General features: G+C 42.9%; 1 protein-coding gene across 2 annotated transcripts in view; it reads left to right on the top strand.

Moving 5' to 3' along the window:
* Window positions 1–22,446, top strand: part of PLAA (phospholipase A2 activating protein) — an 83,300-nt gene that overhangs the window by 11,450 nt on the left and 49,404 nt on the right. For both annotated transcript variants that reach the window (XM_073543679.1, XM_073543680.1), the window contains exons 2-7: window positions 1,131–1,324; window positions 9,066–9,166; window positions 10,049–10,169; window positions 10,694–10,861; window positions 12,764–12,899; window positions 14,798–14,967. In XM_073543679.1, the coding sequence (XP_073399780.1) occupies window positions 1,131–1,324; window positions 9,066–9,166; window positions 10,049–10,169; window positions 10,694–10,861; window positions 12,764–12,899; window positions 14,798–14,967 (890 nt within the window). The remainder of the gene's footprint in view (window positions 1–1,130; window positions 1,325–9,065; window positions 9,167–10,048; window positions 10,170–10,693; window positions 10,862–12,763; window positions 12,900–14,797; window positions 14,968–22,446) is intronic.

Here is a 22,446-nt window from a genome sequence, read left to right on the forward strand (position 1 = left end):
GCGGCCCCCCTGCCGGTATCGCTGTAAGAAACCTCTGGACATTTTTTTGGTCGCTGGGCTCCCGCTGGCCAGCACGCATCGCTGCGTGTGACAGGCGGTAGACCAGCGATCAGTTGTAAAAAATAGAATTAAAATAAAAAATATTGTTATTCTCACCTGCCGACGTCCCGTTCAGCCATCCTGCCTCTCTCCACGCTCCGGTCTCAGTGATCCTTTGCACGAATGACCGCGAGACTTTGCGCTCCCGTGAGACCGTGACTCTCGCGGTCATTCTCGCAAAGGATCACTGGGACCGGAGCGTGGAGAGAGGCAGGATGGCTGCGCGGGACGTCGGAAGGTGAGAATAACTATATTATTTATTTTAATTCTATTTTTTACAGGGATGGCAAGCGATGCCGGGCGCTCGGCATCGCTGTGCTGATCGCTGGTGAAGCTGTCTGTGTGACAGCTCACCAGCGATCACATAGCGACTTACCAGCAATCCTGACACCTTGATATCGGTGTCGGTATCGCTGGTAAGTCGCTATGTGTGACTCCAGCTTTAGTTAGCTATAGAGCACTGGTTAGTTAGCTATAGAGCATTGGTTATAGTTAGCTATAGATCATTGGTTAGTTAGCTATAAAGCATTGGTTAGTTAGCTATAGAGCACTGGTTAGTTAGCTATAAAGCATTGGTTAGTTACCTATAAAGCATTGGTTAATTAGCTATAGAACACTCGTTATAGTTAGCTATAGAGCACTGGTTAGTTATCTATAGAGCATTGGTTATAGTTAGCTATAGAGCATTGGTTATAGTTAGCTATAGAGCATTGGTTATAGTTAACTATAGAGCATTGGTTAGTTAGCTTTAGAGCACTGGTTAGTTATCTATAGAGCATTGGTTAGTTAGCTATAGAGCATTGATTATAGTTAACTATAGAACATTGGTTATAGTTAGCTATAGAGCATTGGTTATAGTTAACTATAGAGCATTGGTTAGTTAGCTTTAGAGCACTGGTTAGTTAGCTATAAAGCACATGTCTATTTGTAGATGCAGCATCTTTTGTCGTGGTTATGTACATGGCCACTCAATATATAATCTGATCTGAGCAGAATTTGAGGAATTACTAACACATATTGTAAATGTTCAGTCCCCGCACAGGTTTCATTGAGCTGAATCGTATGCAGGGACACTCCAACTTTGTCTCTTGCGTGTGCTTTATCCCACCAAGCGACACCTACCCTCGAGGACTGATTGCCACCGGTGGAAATGATCAGAACATCTGTGTATTCAGCCTGGATAGTCCAAACCCGCTGTATGTTCTGAAAGGCCACAAGAACACAGGTGCGTTCTGCTCTTCATTTTCTGGGATTCCAGGCGGGGCTGTAGAGTCAGAATCATGGAGTCAGAGTCTGAGCCCATTTTGGTGAAGTCGGAGTGGTGGAGTCGGTATAAAATGGACCAACTCCGACTCCTAAAATATATAATAAATTGGGTACAGTAGTTCACTGCAGTTTGTTGGGAATAATTTTTTCATAAGAATTGGGAAATGTCCTATAAATGTCTGTCCTTTTCCTGATCTGAGGTCTAGACTTTTAGTTGAGATGAATCTATGCTGCAGTTTATGTTCACGATAAGTAGTGAAGCTCCTCTACAGATAAGGGGAAAAATAACACACAAGGAAGGAATGCTTGCATTCATCTCAGAACTTCTGGAGTGAACAGGAAAGCAAGATTATGGTAAGTACTTCTTAAAGCATATCTAAACTTTTCAATAAACTGCATAAATCAATAGTCCAGTTTATGTTGTCTTGTATGCTTGATGGTTTAGTTTGTTTTTCCTCTTAGCTCCTGTTTGGAGAAATTAGCTGCTCTGATGACTTATATACACTATACATAGAATATAAGGGGAAAAACTGTTTTCTAACATTTCAAATTCGGAAATACAGTTACAGGATCACTGAGGATATATATTTGTGTGTGTGTGTGTTCTGGAATATGATTTAGTACAAACATGCTGTCTCCCTCCTCCCCACTTCATAGACTGTGAAGAAATATGATGTGAAGCATTTAGTGAGCTGTACCCTGAGACAAACCTGATATTGAAACTTCAGAGTAAAGCTATCTAACATAATATTTTACAAACTTTATACTTATCATCTGTCCTATTGATTTATGCAAAGATTGTTTTAGTTATATCCTAAATTATACAGTGCATGATTCTCTATTCTTGCAAGAATTTCAATATGTCTTATTTTTTTACAGGACAAAATTATTTTTAGGGTTACATTTACATAATTACAAAAATGTCTAAGAAGCATCTTTTGAAGTGAGCTATATTTGAGCATTTCACAATGACTCAAGATAAAAACCACTGTGTCAATGTACAGGTGACCCAGATGAAATTAAATGATGTGATGCCAAAATCATTGCATACTCAGGCAGTGATAAAAATGTTCCTAAAAGAGCTTCCAATCTAAAAATACATTTACAACGCTGCCACCTAGAAGTTTACAAAGCAGTGATTGAAAAGAGCCCAGCACTTCCCGTCAGGAAAGAGCGTTTCAAACATCAGTTACAAGATATTTTGTGACAAAGTTTCTGTAACAATGACAGTAGATGTGTGTAAAAGACAGCTCATTGAGTTTGTTGTGAAGAACAGTGTGCCATTATCATTATTTGCATGACAGGCTTTTACAGCTCTTAATGGAGAAATGGCCCCCAAACTTGGTGTTTCTCTCGAAAGAGAAAATATTAGAAAACTAGTGATTGAAGAAGCCCTTAACCAAAAGGAAGATCTTAAAAGACTCTCAAGAGACACTTTTGTGTTTCTTAAAATGGATCCCTGCACATGTCACAGAGTGAACTATTTTGCTATCAACGTTCGATATGTTTGTGACAACAAAAAAATTGTTACTAAGCCGCTGGTAGTAAAGATACTAAAGCTCATCACAGCCGCCAGTTTCTCCAGACCTTAGTGGAAAAAGTTTTGCAAGATTACGAACTCACAAAAGAACAGGCTCTTGCAATTGTAACGGATAATGCTTCAAACATGATATGTACAATTAAACTGATAAATGAGAGTAATGAAGGGGAACAGCAGCTAGAAGAACATTTCACATTCAGTATGTTGGAGATGGAAGGCCACAGTCCTGTTCCCATAACGGAGGAACAAACAGATATTACTACAGAAGAACAGCAAAATGATTCTTTACAGTTAGATTTTGTTGAAGCTGCTTCACACCTCTTTCCTATTCATCACATGCGATGTGTTGTGCACACGTTGCAGCTGGCAATAAGAGATAGTCTGCAAAAAAGACATGCTAGCAAAGTGAGGAAATTGACTATTGCTGCCAGGACCCCTAAAGTTGATTCCATCTTGAAGAGACATGCTGGAAAAGTGGCAATTGTAGAGCAAGCCACTCGATGGGGCAGCATCTATTTAATGATTGAGCGATTGCTTGAGCTGAATCCCTTCCTTATAGATATGGCCAACCCTCAGGTAACACTACATGGCGGTCAATGGATACAGGTGGCTGAATTGAAGGAATTGCTTCATCACCCATTTACAGTGACTTAAAAAGTTACAAGCTCAGGATTTAACTCCTGCCATTTTTATGAAGGAGTGGAAGAACTTGTTGTTTTGCCTGTCCCAAAGAGGAGGTTTAATCACAGATGGTATTGCTGCTTTAATGAAACGGAGATGGACACTGCTATTAGAAAATAAAACTCTTGTGGCAGCTGTTTATGTGGACCCGAGTCATCGTATATTGCTGGATGATCAATGGCTTACTAAAGGAAAAGAAGCTATGATTGAGGTAGCAGTTAGGATGAGTGGGATACAGGACGGCCAAGAGCAAGAGGACTCAGGTCCTGCCAGTGCTGCTGCTGCCGTTTCTTCATCCTCAGCAGATGAGGAGTTTGATTTTGAAAAGTATTTGGACGACATGGAGCAGGTAAAGCGTTGCCACAGGGAAAAAGATTCCATTCCCATAGAAAACAGATTGACATTTTTTTCACTTGCTCTCAAAGAAGTAGAAGAGTTCAATCGTTCGTCAAAACTGACTGTGCACAAGGCAGTTCCTTTATATCCTGAAATTGTTAGAGATGTTGCCCATATGGTTACTGCTTTGCCACCAACCCAAGTTAGTGTAGAGAGATTGTTCTATAGCCCTAAATTAATTAGGTCAGATTTGAGGTCATCTATGAAGGAGGATCTGATGGAGGCCATACTATTTCTCAGAACAAATTCATAGACAGCACAAATGTTGTTCAGTCCGTTTTTGTTGAAAACTGTTTTTTTTCCCCACTTACTGCATAGTGTATAATTGTAAATATGCAAAAGTTTTTTTGCTCTAATGTTTTATTCCAATAAATATATTTTAGGTTCTAAATGGCTTGATTATTGTATCATAATAATGATTAAAAGCCTGATGTTACCATTTTACTACAGTAAATTTATCTCTTAAACATGAGCCATGTATGAGGGAGTCGGAGTTGTGGAGTCGGTGTCATGGAAATTGAGGAGTGGGAAGTTTGGCTTACCGACTCCACAGCCCTGATTCCAGGTTTAAAAGCCAAGAAGGTTGCAGTCACTGGGGAGCGCTAGGCGAGCAGTCTATCAGGATTGAATGTAGGACGGAGATCCACCGCAGCTCGAGCCTGCCACCTGATGAAGACGATGTTACCATTGAAAGGCTTTGTGGGCTAAAGAAAAACAACCTTGTCCTGGTGTTCCTAGCGCTCTGCTGACCGTATATTTTATTTGTCTGATTCCAGGTTTGGCACCTAGACTTTGAAATTATTTGATAAGGCATTACCTGAGCATGCTCCAGTGCAAATTGAGCATCTCGGCGCTGTTCAACAGTCGCAACACATGAAGGGATTGCTTAATAAAGAGGGAATCCCTGGATGTGTTGCATCTGTCGAATAGCCACGAGACATGCAGCCACGGCGACTCAAGTATAGTATTCGAACACGCTGAGATGCTCAATTAGCACTTGAGCATGCTCAGATAACACCTTATCTGAGCACGCTCGCTCATCACTAATACGTCTGAATGACCGTGAAGTTAGTTAGGGTGCACATTCAGAAGATCGGATCCTGTGCAGGCGGGATGCTTCTAAGTCTCTGACTACATTAGCATAAAATATAGAACGCAGAAGCGCATGTATTTAGGTGCTTGCCACATGTCCACCAATTGCTACACGAGACCCCAGCCAAAAAGGACCCTTAGGGTACACTCACAAGGTGCAATTCCAATGTGGACGTCCAGCAGTAGAAATGCCACAGAGAAATCGGCAGCAATATTTCCCAAAGCAGCTGTTGTTGGGAAGATGATATTGTTAAAGGGGTTGTCTACTACTCGGACATCCCCTTCTCAATCCCTATGTTTCTCCATTATAAAATAATAAAACTTATACTCGCCTCCATTGTGTCAACCCTGGCTTTCCAGTGGATCGCATGACCTTGTATGACCGCAGTGATTGTGTGACCTATCAGCACTGGCTCTCCTCTCCTTCAGACATCCCCAGAAAGTGAGAGAGCAGCCGCAGCTCTCCCTTCCACTGGATGTCAGTTACGACTGTAGAAGAGAAACGTGAATACAACACAGATTGTTTTGTCATGCGATCCCTGCAGGCAATGTCACCAGAGTCCCGGGAAAGTCAGTGCTGACACCGCTGGAATGGCCCGGGCATTGGAGGTGAGAATAAGGCTGTGTGCCCACGTTGCGTTTTTTCAGCGTTTCCGTTTAGCGGCTGCGGAAACTCTTAATAAGCGCATCCCCATGCAATCCTATGGGATTCCGCAGTTGCTGTGTCAATGCTGTGGATTTTACCGCTGCGGAATCGCATAGCAGTAAAATCTGCAGCATGTCCATTATTTTGGCAGAATAGCGGCGATTCCGCCACCATGGGATTGCATTGAAATGTTCACTTTACGCATGTGGCTATGCCCACCATGCGTAAAGGGAGCGCTTCATGTGCGGATGGTACCCAGGGTCTGGAGGAGAGGAGACTGTCCTCCATGCCCTGGGTTACCATATCCCTGTAAAAAATAGAATTAAAGTAAAAAATAGTGATATACTCACCTACGAGTACTGTCGGCCCCCGAAGTCCTCCCGCCATTCAGCCACGCTGTCAGCATCTTCCATTCCCAGTGATGCTTTGCGCGAATCACCTGAGATGAATTCGTGGTCTCGCGAGCGTGACTTCACAAAGGTCCTTTGCGCAAAGCATGCCTGGGAACGGAACGTACCGGGAGCGCCGATAAGGACATCGGGGGCCGTCAGAAGGTGAGAATCACCATATTTTTTATTTTTTTAAATTATTTTTAACATTCTATCTTTTACTATTGATGCCGCATAGGAAAGCGCAAGCATTCTGCAAGCTAAAAACTCTTGCAAACCGCTTGTGTTTTGCAGGAAAACTCATGCGAATTCCACATGAGTTTTACCCACGGCAGGAAGTTGCAGAAATGCTGCAGATATGCAGAATTGCTGTAGATATTCTCCTCATCGTGGGCATCAGCTTTGTTGAAGCGCCATTCCAGCGTGTTTTTTTTATCACCGCTGGAGTAGTGCTTTAAATCTAAGCCCCTGGTCTTATACTTACCCTCTGGCGTCTTCACTGTTCGGCACCGCTCTGGCCCCCCTGTGCCATCTTGTGAGCGCAGCTTCTGATTGGCCGGAAGTCATAAGCGATGTCACGAGCATGTCTATGAGGGCCAGAACGAGGCTTGTATTGTAAAGTGACCTCTATGAAACACTGGAGCTGCGGGTAGGTCACTTTTCGCTGGACACCGGAAGGAGCAGAGGTGAAAACACTGACTTAGACCAACTGAAAACACTAGAATGTGAGTATCAGACACGGGGCAGGGGACTTGCGTTCAAGGCGCCACTCCAGTTGTGCAATAAAGAAAAATGCTATAGTGATGGTTTAACATCTCAATCATAATGCCTGAAAACGCGGCAGCTTTTCAATGCAGAAAATCCAAATGGAAATCCTATTGGGTTGGTGCCTCGTGCGAACGTTCCCTTACTTATCCGCCATGTTTTAGTGAACTGCATCACAACCTCAGTCCTCCATGATAGCTAGCAAGAACTGCTATAAATGATCTCATAGTAGGATATCCTCAACCCATTGGGGTACTTGAAGACTGTGATTGAGACAGTGTCCTGTATAGGGCTAGATGTCCCGCTAGGGACGATCTGCAGTCTTCGTTGCAGATGTGGACATTTTTTCCGGTGGCGAGGGTCTAGACCTGTACAATGTACAGACACAGCTGTCAATCAGTGGTGTGGGTTTAGACAGACCTATTATGTATATCAAACGGGAATATATTAGAGTTAGAGATAAAACGGAAAAACATTAAATATTAAATGATTAAAATAACATATTATTTATCCATAAAATAGAGAGGCAGAAAAAATGCAGGGAAAGAGTATCTCAAGGCTTGGCGTAAATCAAAACAGTCTAAAGAAGTGAAGGGAGTAAATTAGCCCTCACTGTCCCTGCCTTGCCATGGAGGTCAGCGCCTTAAGGATTCGATATGGTGCCCCCGTTCACCGTAAGCTATCCCTATATGACCCCCTAGCGAAACCTCCACCATCACCCAACAATAAAGCGCTGAAGTGCTTATAGTACAATTATGTCTGGCTATATAAGCATATGTCATGTACTGCAGGGATATGCAACCACATCTCCCGTACTCAGGTGGACATATTGGGAGTGAGTGGGAGCAATACCATACTTGTAGAGTTTCAGAACGTTGAGCATCAGATCGTTCCCAGCTTAGGTGCTAATATGAGTGTAGAGATCACCCAGTCACTGCACTTTGAGTGACCACCTAAACCAGTGTTTCTCAACTCCAGTCCTCAAGACCCTCCAACAGGTCATGTTTTCAGGATGTCCTTAGTATTGCACAGGTGATGCTATTAATGCTGGAGCAGGTGATGGAATTATCACCTGTGCAATACTAAGGAGATCCTGAAAACTTGGCCTGTTGGTGGGCCTGCAGTTGTGGATCACTGACTTAGATCAACAGAACACCAGACAGTGATAATATCAGCATAGTCATGGATCCATGTTAGAATCCATGCTTGGTCCACATAATACAGCGGACCACGTGATAAGAGAATACACTTATCTCATCGTAGATATTCAGAAGCCCGTCCCCCCAGGAAACAGAATAAGGGGTTCATCAGGGGATCAGTCGTGCTTGAGTGGAGAGTGGTCCTACAGTAAGACTACTGCTTTCCTGGTCGCATGTATGATGGAACGCTGCGTGCTTTCCACCAGGAATATGTCCCTCTTCAACTGGTTCCACCGTCATCTCACCGGAAGTAACCACCTCATCTGGAATACTGTGTCCAGTTTTGGGCGCCACATTTTAAAAAAGACATCAACAAACTGGAGCAAGTTCAGAAAAGAGCGACCAGAATGGTGACCGGTCTGCAAACCCTGTCTTATGAGGAAAGGTTGCAGGATTTGGGAATGTTTAGCTTGCAAAAGATTAGACTGAGAGGAGACTTAATAGCTGTCTACAAATATCTAAATGGCTGTCACATTGTAGAAGGATCAACTTTATTCTCATTTGCACAAGGAAAGACTAGGAGCAATGGGATGAAACTGAATGGGAGGAGGCTCTCAGAATGGGAGGAGGCTCTCTGCCCTTACATCATGCTGCTCTCAGATTACATAGCAAAACCTGCTGACTGATTCCCTTTAAAAGGAATCAGTCGCCAGGTTTTTGTCTCCTAATCTGAGAGCAGCATGATGTAGGGGCAGAGACCCTGATTCCAACGATGTGCTGAGCGCTCTAAAACCCCGTCCACACCATTGAACGACAGCTTTCTCTGTACACTGTGTATAGGTCTGGACTAGAGCCATTGGGCAACACTGTCTCATTATAAATGTCCCTGTCAGCTGCTGCTATTATAGAGGCAGTGCCCACCTCCTTTGTTCTTGTGATTGCCCCTGTCATCCAGTCATTACTCTGGTCCCCAGGATATGTTTCCCCTCCACATATGCTGTTCCTTACATTGGACACTATTCTGTGGTAATATCTGCTGCTTTGTTTCCTAGTGTGCAGCCTATCTTCTGGAAAGTTTGGCACCCTATTAAGTGGCTCATGGGATACAACTGGAAAAGTGTGGCTGAATGACAAGTGTATGATGACCTTACAGGTGAGATCTGGGACGGGCCATTCATTATTTGGTGTAATGCATGGGAACAGGAGCAGAAACATGATCTGGACATGACCTAAACGCTACAGTCACAGTGCCCCCTGCTTCTGGGGAAAGCTCCCTGCGGGTATTTCTAACACATGTATCGCCCCATCTATTCCTAGCGGCCTTTGTTGGGCCGTAATAGGTCGGTAGATCTTTTTATATGATATAAGAGGATCTATGCTTTTCAGAGGCTTTCATTAAAGAACATATACTGTGCGCTTTCCTTGTGGCCTGCGTGCTACGTATGCCACTGTTTAGTTGTACAGTGGTGTAACATTGAGGTATCCTCCCAACATAGACTGGTGGGTATGAACCCCAACCCATAGTGTCCCTAATAGAGAGCAACAAGCCTTCACAATGGAAGCAAGAGACCAGGAGACGTCACAGGCAGCCTGGGCCCTTCCTCTGCCTAGACACATAGTCCTCGGCCAGGATTTCAAAGTGTTTTCTATGAAATGCCGCAGGGTTTGAGAGTAACATCTACCTGGCCAGACTATTCATGTAGTCTGTGGTTCGCGCACCATGAATCCGATGACCGGTTCCCTTTAATACCCATCCTGGAAGCCTCTCCTCGTCCCTGCCGGTGTGGATTCTGCAATGTTCTTCGCAATATCTGCTTGTTCCTTTACAAGCAGTTGCCCCAGGGGATGATGCCAGTCTTTCCTAGAGGCCAGAATGGCAGTTCTGCGCAGGTTCGTATAGCCGGGCGATTTGGGAGCTGCGGTGACGACGCTGTCAATACAACAAACATTGTTCACTGAGTATATGTCAGCCGTCATACTTGCTCACATTATCGTCCTGCAATGTAATATTTGGAAGGTTCTTTTTTTCTTGTAGGGTCACACTGCTGCTGTATGGGCAGTGAAGATTTTGCCGGAGCAGGGTCTGATGCTGACTGGATCAGCTGACAAGTCCATCAAGCTGTGGAAGGGAGGCCGCTGTGACAGGACCTTTCTAGGTAGGTGTGTGAAATACTCAAAGGTTCTAAATAGTGATGAACGAGTGTGCTCGGGTAAGGCGTTATCCATGCTCGGGAATACTAGGTTCGAGTCCCTGCAGCTGCATGTCTCCCGGCTGTTAGCTGCAACACATGCATTGATTACCAGGCTGTTAGCTGCAACACATGCGTGGATTACCTGGCTGTTAGACAGCTGCAACACACACAGGGATTGGCTAACAGCCACAAGACATGCAGCCGCAGGGACTCAAACCTAGTATTCGAGGATGCCTAAGTCACTCGGTTAGCGCCCGAGCATGAATCACGCCTTACCCAAGCACACTCGCCTATCACTAGTTATAATGGAAGAGAAACAAAAAGTCACACTAATGTTGTACAAACGTTTAATTTCTTGCTAGTTTTACCACATTTCTGCTGTCATCTCTTGTTTAGTAGTCATGATGCTCTGCAATGAGACCCCTAGTAATAAGAGGCTATGGGGTTAATGCGTTATTATAGAAAATAACATTGTGATTGATTTCCAGGACATGAGGACTGTGTCCGAGGGCTGGCAACGCTGAGTGAAGCGGAATTTCTTTCCTGCGCCAATGATGCCAGTATACGCAGATGGCTTATTACCGGAGAGTGCCTGCAGATCTACTATGGCCACACCAATTATATCTATAGCATATGTCTCTTTCCAGATTCTCAAGGTAGGGAAATGCGATCTAACTGTTTAGAGACTGCCAGTTCTACACTATGGACGTGACATGCCTAGTACCTCAATATTTAGTCAGGATGCTCCCATATACATAAGATCTTTGGTCAATCCCCACTAAGCGCATCTTGTTACTTAAAGGGGTTGTCCAGACTTGGGGTTCAGGTCTATGGTCACTCTGTGACTGCAGACTTGTGAATCCTCATACTGCCAGGATTCTCCGCTGTCTCACTGGGAGCGGATGCTATGCATGGATGCGGTCACATACTGACTAGCCATGCGCGGTCTTGCTCAGTACAAGTGAGCGAGGCCGGATACGACAAGTTGGAATGGGGCCATAAGTATGCATATTGTCACCGGACAATCCTGACAGTGTGCACTGTACACAATGTGAGGATTCCCAAGTCTGCATCACATAAAGTGACTGTAGACCTGCACCCAAAGCGTGGACAACCCCTTTAATAGTACCAAGAAATTATCAATACCAGGCCTCCTAATGATCCTAGTTGTTTTTTGCTCACCGACTGCACTGCTGTTTTCACAACAAAGATGGCCACAGCAGAACAATTCGTTACCACCATGACCAGGAACAAAAGCTACAAGATATCTGCGATAGCAGTACAGACCAAGTCATTGGTAATGCTAAGAGCAGCCTCTATTCTTCCAGCCTCGTATTAAGACATGCACCCACCGTTTGGTTGTTAAATTTTACAATGCCATAAACCTCTCCAGCAAAGGTCCTACTAGTTCTAAGGAGAGGCTTCTGTTATACGATTGTCTCAGCAATGGGCCCCCCCAATTCTCCGCCTGCATCTCCCACCTTTACAAATGATCTACTGGTGGGAAAGCGAGCATTGCAATGCTAAAAGCACACTGTCACCTCTTAATGACTAGTCGTGTGCATGTATGTCATCAGCACAAAGTGGGCACCCAGGATGGTGTACCGGAGATGTGGCAGTGCCCACACAATCTGAGATGGTGGTGACACACCGGTAATTCCTATTAGATTGCCTGCCTGTCTACTAGTATCAGTGATTCATTAGTGCGTTATTACATCACTCGGACGTCCCCATCGTGAAAAGTAAATGAAAAGTAAAGCAGGAAAACAGAACTGTTGGGATTTTTTTGTTCTTCCAAAAAGATTTAAAAAAGCCCTGATCAGCAAGTTCTATACTTCCCAACACAACATTCCAACTCCTCCCACATGAAGGCAATCCGTCTGACATCTGCATTGGCAAAAAGTATACAACATGGAGCTCTCTGAATGCAGCAGTGCAAAAAAAAGAATAATTGTTGCTGCGATCCTGATGCATGATAGACTCCATCCTGTAGAGTGGGGGGCATATCTTATTGACGAGGAGAGGGGTGCACAATAACGAGCAATCTGTATGTTCGGAAAAAGATGCCTTTAAAGAGGACCTGTCACTTTTCCTTCTATGTTTTAGGAAATAATGTAACAATTCTGAATCAGCGTTTCATTCTGCTCTTCCTGTTTTATTTCTCCTAAAAATGTATAAAAAGACTGACAACTGGGCGCTACTAGTTGGGGGGTATCCCCACACAGTGTAATCAGTGCACACCATGTAGGAGCAACGCTCTCTGTCCTAGTTCTGTGCATCTAGCAAGAAGCCCTTCTACAAAGCTCCTCGTGATTAGATGCTTCCTGCCAAAAGCTGTCCTCTGCGGCAACCAAGCAGCAAGGGGTTAAGGACCTGTATATCTTGTGAAAGGCATTTCCTCTACAGCCATGCTCAGACTTGGCTCCCAGCATTGTGGCATCTTAAAATGCCAAAAATGAATGCTGTAAATACTAAATGCAGAAGTGAATCGAAAAATATTCTGTGCTCTTCTACTGTACAGTACAAAGTGACGTTCCAATATGTTTTATTATTTTTAGACTTTGTGACCACGGGAGAGGACAGATCGGTGCGGATCTGGAGTAAAGGAGAGTGCGCCCAGACAATCTGCCTGCCTGCCCAGTCAGTGTGGTGCTGCTGTGTCTTGGAAAATGAGGACATTGTCGTGGGATCCAGGTATATATACATTAGACAGGTCTTTACAGATAATATCAGAATATCAGTGATGTAGAAACTGCATCAAGCCTCAAAACCATGTCGATACACCAACGCCAGATGCGATTTTCCCAAGCAAAATTCAAGTGAAGGAGGGAACTTCAGCGTTCAATAATGATCCACTTGCTTATGACATCACAAATACTGAAACTGCAGCCACATGTTGACCCCACAAAGACCAGATGTATAGGGGTCAAAATGTTCCTGCTGTTTCTGCAATTGTGATGCCACAGTAAAGAAAGTCCATCAATGTTGGAATAAGACTCCCTACTTGAAAATATTGAAATTACTCTTTTATTTAACCTCTTAATTATGTGGCCTCGTTTGGAACTTAATGGGGCTCTCGGAGAAGGTGTCCAAAATTACCGCAATTACATATTTCAACATATTTCAAGCTACAACCCTTCACTTCTTTCACTCCTTACATGCGATCACTCGCTCGCACTTCACCTACACCTCAAAAACATCTCTAGAATTTGACCTTTTCTTACCGTTGACTCTGCAAAAACTCTTACTGTTTCTCTTATTCATTCTCTCCTGAACTATTGCAACTGTCTTTTAATCGGTCTCCCTCTTACTAAACTCTCCCCTCTCCAATTCATCCTGAATACTGTAGCTAGGATCATATTCTTCTCCAACTGCTACCTCAATGCCTCTACGCTGTGCCAATCATTGCACTGGTTGTCCATCTGCTACAGGGTCCAATATAAACTTCTCACCCTCACCCACAAAGCTCTCCACATCTCCTTGCTCGTCTGTCTACCACCCTACCTGTGCCCTCTGTCCCACTAATGACCTAAGATTAATATCCTCAAAATCCAAACCACCCACTCCCATCTCCAAGACTTCTTGCGTGCTGCATCAAGTCCCTGGAATGCACTACCCAGGACAATTTGATTAATTTCCAATACCCGGCCTATCGCCTCACCTCACTTATGTAATTAGTCTTGTTTTGTCCATACAAAATTTTTTTTCAAATCAGGACCCTCGTAACATATGTTCACACATCCTACATGCACTTAATAGCCCTCTGTGTCTGTACTTGTACACCTTCTGGCTGGTAACCGGTTCATGCAGCATCATGTGAACACCCTATTTATTATATTATTTACCTGTCTTCAGGCAAGGATCTAAATTTATGCCTTGCATGGTTTACTGCCTGAAATATGTGAGGACGACCATTTTGAACATTTTTTTGGAGTCGCATCTAGTTTTTTTTTTTTTTTTTTGTCAGCCTAGCAGTATAATCTATTGTTAATTGTTTTCTGCCTAATGACTTTTATTTTTTGGGGTACAGATAATGTATTGTTTAACATTTACTACATTTTTTTAGGGAAGGGTGGAAAAAATCCAGGAATTTTGCCATAGCTTTGACAGCATTAACTATGTTGTATGAATGCACATGCATGACCACCTCTCTATACCTGACAGCATGAGACTGCGCTCTGTTTTTGGATTCTATCGGTGAGACTCACATGTTGGACATTTTTAGCAGATCCTTTTAATATTCCATAGATTCCAAGATGTCTTTAATGCAGGCAACAAGTTGATTAGGAACGTCTATCTGGTCTGTAGGAGCCAGAACTCTCAATGGTTGCTAGGGGATCAAATACTTATTTCTCACTGCAAAATGCAAATAAATTTACATAATTTATACAATGTGATTTTCTGGATTTTATATTTGATATTCTATCTCTCAATGTTAAAATTAACCCACCCTTAAGATTATAGACTGTTCATGTCTTTGTCAGTGGGCAAATTTACAAAATCAGCGCGGGATCAAATACTTATTTCCCCCACTGTAAGCGGCAGGTTTTTTGCTTGTGGCTTCTAAATGTGCTGTGTCTGCATTATGTTAGTGATGGAGTTATCCGGGTGTTCACAAAGTCCCAGGATCGCATGGCCAGCGCTGAGGAAATCCAGGCGTTTGAAGATGAACTGTCCCATGCAGTTATTGATCCGAAAACGGGCAACCTGGGAGACATCAAAATAGAGGAACTTCCAGGAAAAGAGCATCTCAGTGAACCTGGTAAGAGATACAGCATTAATACAGCATGTATCACATTTTTTTGTCATTGGGGCATCACTGTCAAATATATATGTGTGTGTATGTGTATATATATATATATATATATATATAGTGACCACTGTGTCCGCTAGGGGGCGCTGTGTGGATGTCCCAAGAGAGAGGATGAGTGGCAGAATCCTGAAGGACCGTTATGTATCTCAAGGTGGGTGGCCTTGAGATGGACTTATGTGTGGGTGTTGATCAGCAATGATATTGCTGAGGTGTTGTTTCAATGTGTCAGCTGAACTCTGTCATGGACGCTATGCTGTTAAGTGAACTGTATGTTGCTGTTATGGGTTTATGCTGCTGAATAAACCGCATGGACTGTTATGATTTTATGGAAAACCTGTGCCGGATCTGATTTTGTGGCTGCTGAGCGAGTATCCCCTGCTTGAATGACAGCGCTACCTCACAATATTATATATACATACACATACATTATATATAATTTTACAAATGGCTAAAAACACTTAAAACACAACAAAAAGCACTGTTTGGTTGACAGTTAGCATTTCATTAATATTTTACATTTTTGTTTACATATTTTACATTACAATATTCTGCAATGACCTCCAGTCATTGTACATTGTTACAGAAATTTCCTCAAAACATTAATCGGCTAAATGTAATAATAATTTAACATATCTAAACATTATGGGAAACAGGAAGAGGGAAGGGGGTGATGACAACAGAGTACTGTACCCATAATTTACCATTAATAACTCTATTACATCTCTATAACCACAGTATTAAGTCTGAATGATTGCCAGCTGTCCCATCTCCTGAGATATGATGATGTATTATTTGTGGATGAAGCAATTATCCTCTCTGATAAGTAATTATGACTCACCAATGCCATGATCTCAGACAATGACTGACATTTGGGGGTTTTCCAATATCCTGCAATTTTAAATCTAGTAGATAAGAGGATGTGCGCAATCACTGTCCTGAACTCACGCAGAACTAAATCCAGGTCAATGGCCATAAGTGCCTACTCTCTCCCAATTTTTAATTGGGATGCCACTAATCTGAGGCACTAAATGGGAGATTGCGTCCTAGAGCTGCTCTACTTTACAGCACCCCCACCAGACATGTAACATATCTGCGTTAGCGTCTCCAGCACACATCTGGGGAGCTGCGGTAGATCTTAGACAATCTGTATGGTGTGAAGTACCACCTGTACCGCAGCTTTCTGGCATTCTCCTGGTGATTGGTGAATGTAGAGTGTGTCCCTATCATTGAGAAGGACGTCCGCCACTGACCCGGTGTGATCCCGCATTGTAGATCAGTCTCCCATTTATGGAGATACGAGTCCAGAGAGGGGAAGGTCTCCTCCAGCATATGGTTGTAGCTTACGGACAGCGCTCTTATTTGCTGCGCTGGGATGAGGAGCATCGTATATAATTTTGAGGGTTGTGAAAGCATATCTTTGTTCCCTTGTAAAAAATGTCTTATTTGTAGATATTTATAATGATCTCTATGTGGAAGGAGATATTTCTCCCTGATCATAGAGAAGGCCAATAATATTCCTTCCTCATACATATCCCAAACCAACAGGATTCCCAGGGATTTCCAGTTACGAATCTGGAGGTCCGGGATACACATCTCCAAAGTCTCTATGGGGGCTTTAGAGAGCGCCAAATGTTATGATTAGGTCACCGAGGAGGATAGCCGGGGAATAAGCTAGGCAACCAGAAAGGTTGGTAACTAAGCGGATTGCAGATCCCTAAAACTAACAACACAACTAGAATTAGCCGTGGGACGTACCTACGATGCCCTAGACGCCTCGGCACAGCCGAAGAGTTAACTAAGCCTAAAGCAAGAAAGGGGAAAACTAAACTGCCCCGGAATAGAACCCCAAAGGAATAGATAGCCCCCGAACATATATTGCCGGTAAGACAAGATGAGGCACAAACACAGGCAGAAAATAGAGTAAGCAAAAGATGGGGCCCAAAGTGTCTAGATAGGACAGGAAAGGATACTGTCTGCAATCACACAAAAAACCCAACACGTCTGATATGCAAAAAATACTGAGGTCACACGACCTCTCCCCCACTAGATTAGCATTCTGGTGTGAACTGGGAGCAAAAGAAAAGATACTGATATAACAGGGGACTAGCAATACTGAACAGACTGACCTAAGCTGTGGCATATGGAACGGAGTCCAGCACTAGTCCCAGCAGGAAACAATGCTGAACCCACACAGCAAAGCAGAATGCAGAGAAAGGCAAATACTGGATCAAATGCAAAAAGATTCCAGCAAAGAAATAACTTATCTGAACGATGCAGGACCAAGCAGGGAGCAAGCGGACGTCAAGATACACAGGAAGAAAACCAAATCACCAGCAACAACTGAAGGAAGCTTGCTGACTTAAATCTTCCCAGTCTGTAACACATGACTTCCAATCATCATTTTCAGGTGATTGACTTCTGTCACCCCGTCCAGCTCCATTACCCGCAGCAACCACCAGAGGGAGCCCAAACTCAGAAGTCGGGTCTAAAGTGTTCACAACAGCAAAATTAATAGCATGCAATTTATTGATCAGAATGCTCCACACTCCCAGAGCCGCTTCCACCGTTAGTGGCAGACACAATTTTTTGTCATCTCTGGGGTTAGGCCCGGCAATGATATATGAATAAAAAAACGATACAACATTTGGGGATTTTATGAGATGTTTCTCGATTTCTATCCAATGCATGTCATCCTTATCATTCCACATCAACCTCAGTTTTTCAAATATGACTGCACTATAATACCTCACCACTGAGGGGCAGACCAGCCCTCCTTCTTTTATTGGGATATAAAGTATATCTGCTTTAACTCTGTGCTGTTTTTCCTGCCATATGTATTTTAATATGACTGTAACTCTTTGAGTATTTTTTCATGGGGACTGTGATGGGGTGGTTGCGAAATACATACATACAATATTTGGGGGATTATGAACATTTTTATGGACGCTATTCTTCCTAACCAGGACATGTCGTGTTGTCTCATGCGCAGCATGTCGCCCTTGATCTTCTGTCTGAGAGCTTCATAATTTAGTGAGAGCATTCTATCTACTGAGGGGGCTAAGTGGATTCCGAGATACGTTATGTTTTCATTATCCCACCTAAAGGGATACTTAGCTTTAAGATTTACCAGATGCAGGACAGAGGGTGTTAGATTAAGAATTTGGCATTTAGGGACATTCAATTTATAATATGATACTTGGGTAAAGGAGTCTATCACGCTATTGAGCGACTCTTCTGGATTGGTAAGGGACAAAATAATGTCATCAGCAAATAGCCCGATTTTGGGCTCTACATTACCAATTTTATAACCAGCTATCCCAGGGTGTGATCTGATTTTTTTTTTTCCAGTTAAGGGTTCGATTATTAATGCAAATATTAAGGGAGAGAGTGGGCACCCCAGCCTCGTTCCATTAGTGATATCAAATGTATCTGACATCATTCCAGAAATGAGAACTGAGGCTGACGGGTTTGAATATAGAGGGGTGATCACTCGGAGTATATTACCGTCAAACCCAAATCTGGATAACACTTCAAACAAAAACCCGCAATGCAACCGATCAAACTCCTTTTCGGCATCTAAAGAGAGGAGCATAGAGGGGGTCCGTCTCCCTCCGGCTACATGGATGACATCAGTCATCCTCCTCGTACCATCCAGGGTCTGTCTAGACTTAACAAACCCCACTTGGTCTTTCTGCACTAAGGCTGGGATTATTTCTGAGATCCTATTAGCTAGGATTTTGGTGTAAATTTTAAGGTCTGTGTTCAACAATGAAATCGGCCTAAAATTGACTGTCCGATCCGGTGATTTTCTGGTTTGGGGATGGGTATAATTGTTGCCTGAATCATCTCTTTTGGAATTATCCCAGTTTGCATAAAATTTTGGAAAATTGATGTCATGTGAAGGATTAGTATATCTTGGAATGTTTTGAAGTATTCGCTTGTTAGACCATCAGGGCCGGGGGACCAGGGCTGTGGAGTCGGAGTGGTGGAGTCGGTATAAAATGGACCGACTCTGACTCCTAAAATATATAATAAATTGGGTACAGTAGTGCACTGCAGAATGTGCTAAATATTTTTTCATAGGAATTTGGGAAAGTTATGAAATGTCCTATAAATGGCTGTTCTATTCCTGATCTAAGGCTACATTCACACACAGCGTTTTTGCTGCGTTTTTTGAGGATACATTTTTCAGCTGCAAAAGCAAATCAGCTTTTTAAAAAACCGCATCACCTGAAAGGTTTTTGAGCTCATAGATAATGTTTTCAATAGCCAACGCAGATTGGAAAACCGCCACACAAACTGACATTCTCATTCAGCCCAAAAACGGATCCTCACAAAACAATGTGTCAATGTCATGTCTTGAAACCCATTGACTTTTCTGGGATGCCCAGAGTCGCTGCATTGTACTGCAAAAAAAATGGATCCGCAAATACGCTGTGTGTGAATCATGGCCGTAGCCAGCGAGGGGCGGAGGGGCGGAGGGGCAGCTGCCCCCCCCCCCCAGAAGCAGGTGCACGCACCAATCAAAACTCACTTGTATGCTGTAGTGCTCCCGTCCTGCACCGGCTCCAGACTGCAGGGGGCAATCTCGCCTCCTCTGTCCTGTCTTCTGCCGTCTTCACCAGAGAGAGGAGGGGTGCCTGCCCTGCACAGGATCTGATTCCTGGGCCCCGAGCTGGAGAAAGTTGTGCACACGCTGCAGCTGGCAATAAGAGAGAGTCTGCAAGAGGGACATGCTGGAAATCTGATTGGAAAAGTGAGGAAATTGGTTATTGCCACCAGAACCCCTAAAATTGATTCCATCTTGAAGAGATGTCCTGGGAAAGGGGCAATTGTCGATCAAGCCACTCGGTGTGGCAGCACTTATTTAATGATTGAGCGATTGCTTGAACTAAAACCATTTCTTATAGATATAGCGAACCCTCAAGTAACCCTAAATGAAGGTCAATGGACACAGGTGGCTGAATTGAAGGAATTGCTTAATCACCCATTTACCGTGACTAAAAAATTACAAGCTGAGGATTTAACTCCTGGCTTATTCATAAGGGAGTGGAAGAACTTGCTATTTTGCCTGTCCCAAAGAGGAGGTTTAATCTCAGATGGCATTTCTGCTTCAATGAAACGGAGCGAGACACTGCTATTAGAAAATAAAATTCTTCTGGCAGCTGTTTATGTGGACCCAAGTCATCGTATACTGCTTGTTGATCAACAGAGTACTAAAGGAAAAGAAGCTCTGACTGAGGTAGCAGTTAAGATGAGTAGCCTTACAGGAGGACTGCCAGGTGCAAGAGGACTTGGGTCTGACAGTGCTACTGCTGCCATATCTTCATCCTCATCAGATGACGAGTTTGACTTTGACAAGTATTTGGATGATATGGAGCAGGCAAAGAGTTTCCGCAAGGTAAAAGATTTCACTCCGTCTCCTACAGCAAGCAGATTGACCATATTTCAGCAAAATGTTTCACTTGCTCTCAAAGAAATAGAAAAATTCAACTGTTCATCAAAACGGACTGTGCACGAGGCAATTCCTTTATACCCAGAAATTGTTAGAGATGTTGCCCATGTGGTTACGGCTTTGCCTTCAACCCAAGTTAGTGTAGAGAGGTTGTTCTCTGGCCTTAAAATTATTAGGTCAGATTTGAGGTAATCTATGAAGGAGGATCTGATGGAGGCAATTCTATTTCTTAGAACAAATTCATGGACTGCACAAATGTTATTTATTTAGTATGTTTTTGTTGAAAACTGTTTTTTGCCACTTACATAGTTTATTACATAGTGATATATATATATATACACACAGTATATGAAATCGATATTACATATTTTCAATTAAATTAGTTTTTTGTGTTCTAAAGTTGTATTCCAATAAATATATATTATGTTCTAGCTAAATATCTTGATTATTGTATCATAAAAATAATTTAATGTCTGATGTTCACATTGTACTCCAATAATTTTTTCACTTAAATATAAGCAATATATGTGGCAGTCGGAGTCGGTGTAAGGGAAATTGATGAGTCGGAGCCACAGGTTTGGCTTACCGACTCCACAGCCCTGCGGGGGACTTATTATTTTTCATTCCTCTAATTGTTTGCTGTATTTCTGTTTGGGATATTGGTTGATTCAGTATGTGTAATGAGTCTTCCGGTATTTTAGGAAGTTTTACGCTCTCTTACGCCTCTTTCACACTTCAGTTTTTTGCATCAGTCAAGATCCGCCAAAAGGACGGATGGCGGATCAGTTTTAGTAGTGATGACAACGGATGGCACCCGTCCGTTTTTTAGACGGATCCAACAAATGAATAATTTTAAAGGAATCGCAGCCTGGAAAAGGAGAGAGAGAGAGAGAGAATATGAATGAGAGAATGAATGAGAGAGAGAGAATTAATTTTTGTTGTCCAGCACCCAGAAAGAATTTCGGGTTAAATGAGTGTCTGGAGGATCCGCCACAGAAAAAAACGTTGCAAGCTCCGTTTTCAAATCTTTGAGGATGGTGACGGACAGGAACTTTTGGCGGATCTGCAAAAAAAACGGATGCAACGGACGGCAATCCGTCACGATCCGCCATTAATGGAAGTCAATGGGGAAAAAAACGGATCCTCAAAAGAAAATTGCGGATCTGTTTTTTTCTAAACCTGGCGGATTGTGACTGATTGTAAAAAACTGAAGTGTGAAAGAGGCCTTAAGAACTGATTTATTAGTTGGGGAGTAGGTTGTGGTATTGCGGTATTTTCCTTCAGATTATAGAGGGAGGAATAGTAGTGTGAGAAGGCGTTAGCGATTTCCTTAGGGTTATATGTTATTTTTTTTGGTCGCCCTGTATGTGGGATAATCTTTGTTTGGTCATTTTGGCTTTAATTTTGTTGGCTAAAATTTTGCCCGCTTTGTTTCCCTGCCAATAATATTTGGTTTTACTTCTCCATAGATTGTGCTCGTATTTGTATTGGAGCAGTTGGTATAATTCATACCTTAGCTTCTGTAATTCGTGGAATATTGCATTTGTGGGGCTATGTTTTGACTAATTTCCTCTATTTGGCGTAGTCTTGCTTTTTTATTCTAGGACTCTATTTGGAGCAGTTTACCCCGAACTATTCAGTCCTTTTAAATTAATGCTAGAAATGTGAAGAACCATGTACAGATTATAGATAAAATCTGTGTCACCACTAGACAATTGGGAAAAAATGGGGGAATAACGAAAAACAACTTTTAATTTTGTGAAAAATCTGTAACCTCCTAGATATGCTCCGCTATCCAGTATATAGTTGGGGAGTGAAGAGAAACAAAAAACTCTCCTCTCTTGCCTCCGCAGACCATGGTGAAAAATGGTCTTGTATTCTCTTCTCTTGTTCATGTCCACTCCTTCATTAGGTTGAGCGGCATCTTCTTCTTCAGCGAGGGGAGCTGGTATCCTCGTCCTCCGTCGCCAACG

Source organism: Dendrobates tinctorius, unplaced genomic scaffold (assembly GCF_039654945.1).
Source record: "Dendrobates tinctorius isolate UK_male_01 unplaced genomic scaffold, ASM3965494v1 ptg000134l, whole genome shotgun sequence".
In the NCBI taxonomy this organism is placed as follows: Eukaryota; Metazoa; Chordata; class Amphibia; order Anura; family Dendrobatidae; genus Dendrobates; species Dendrobates tinctorius.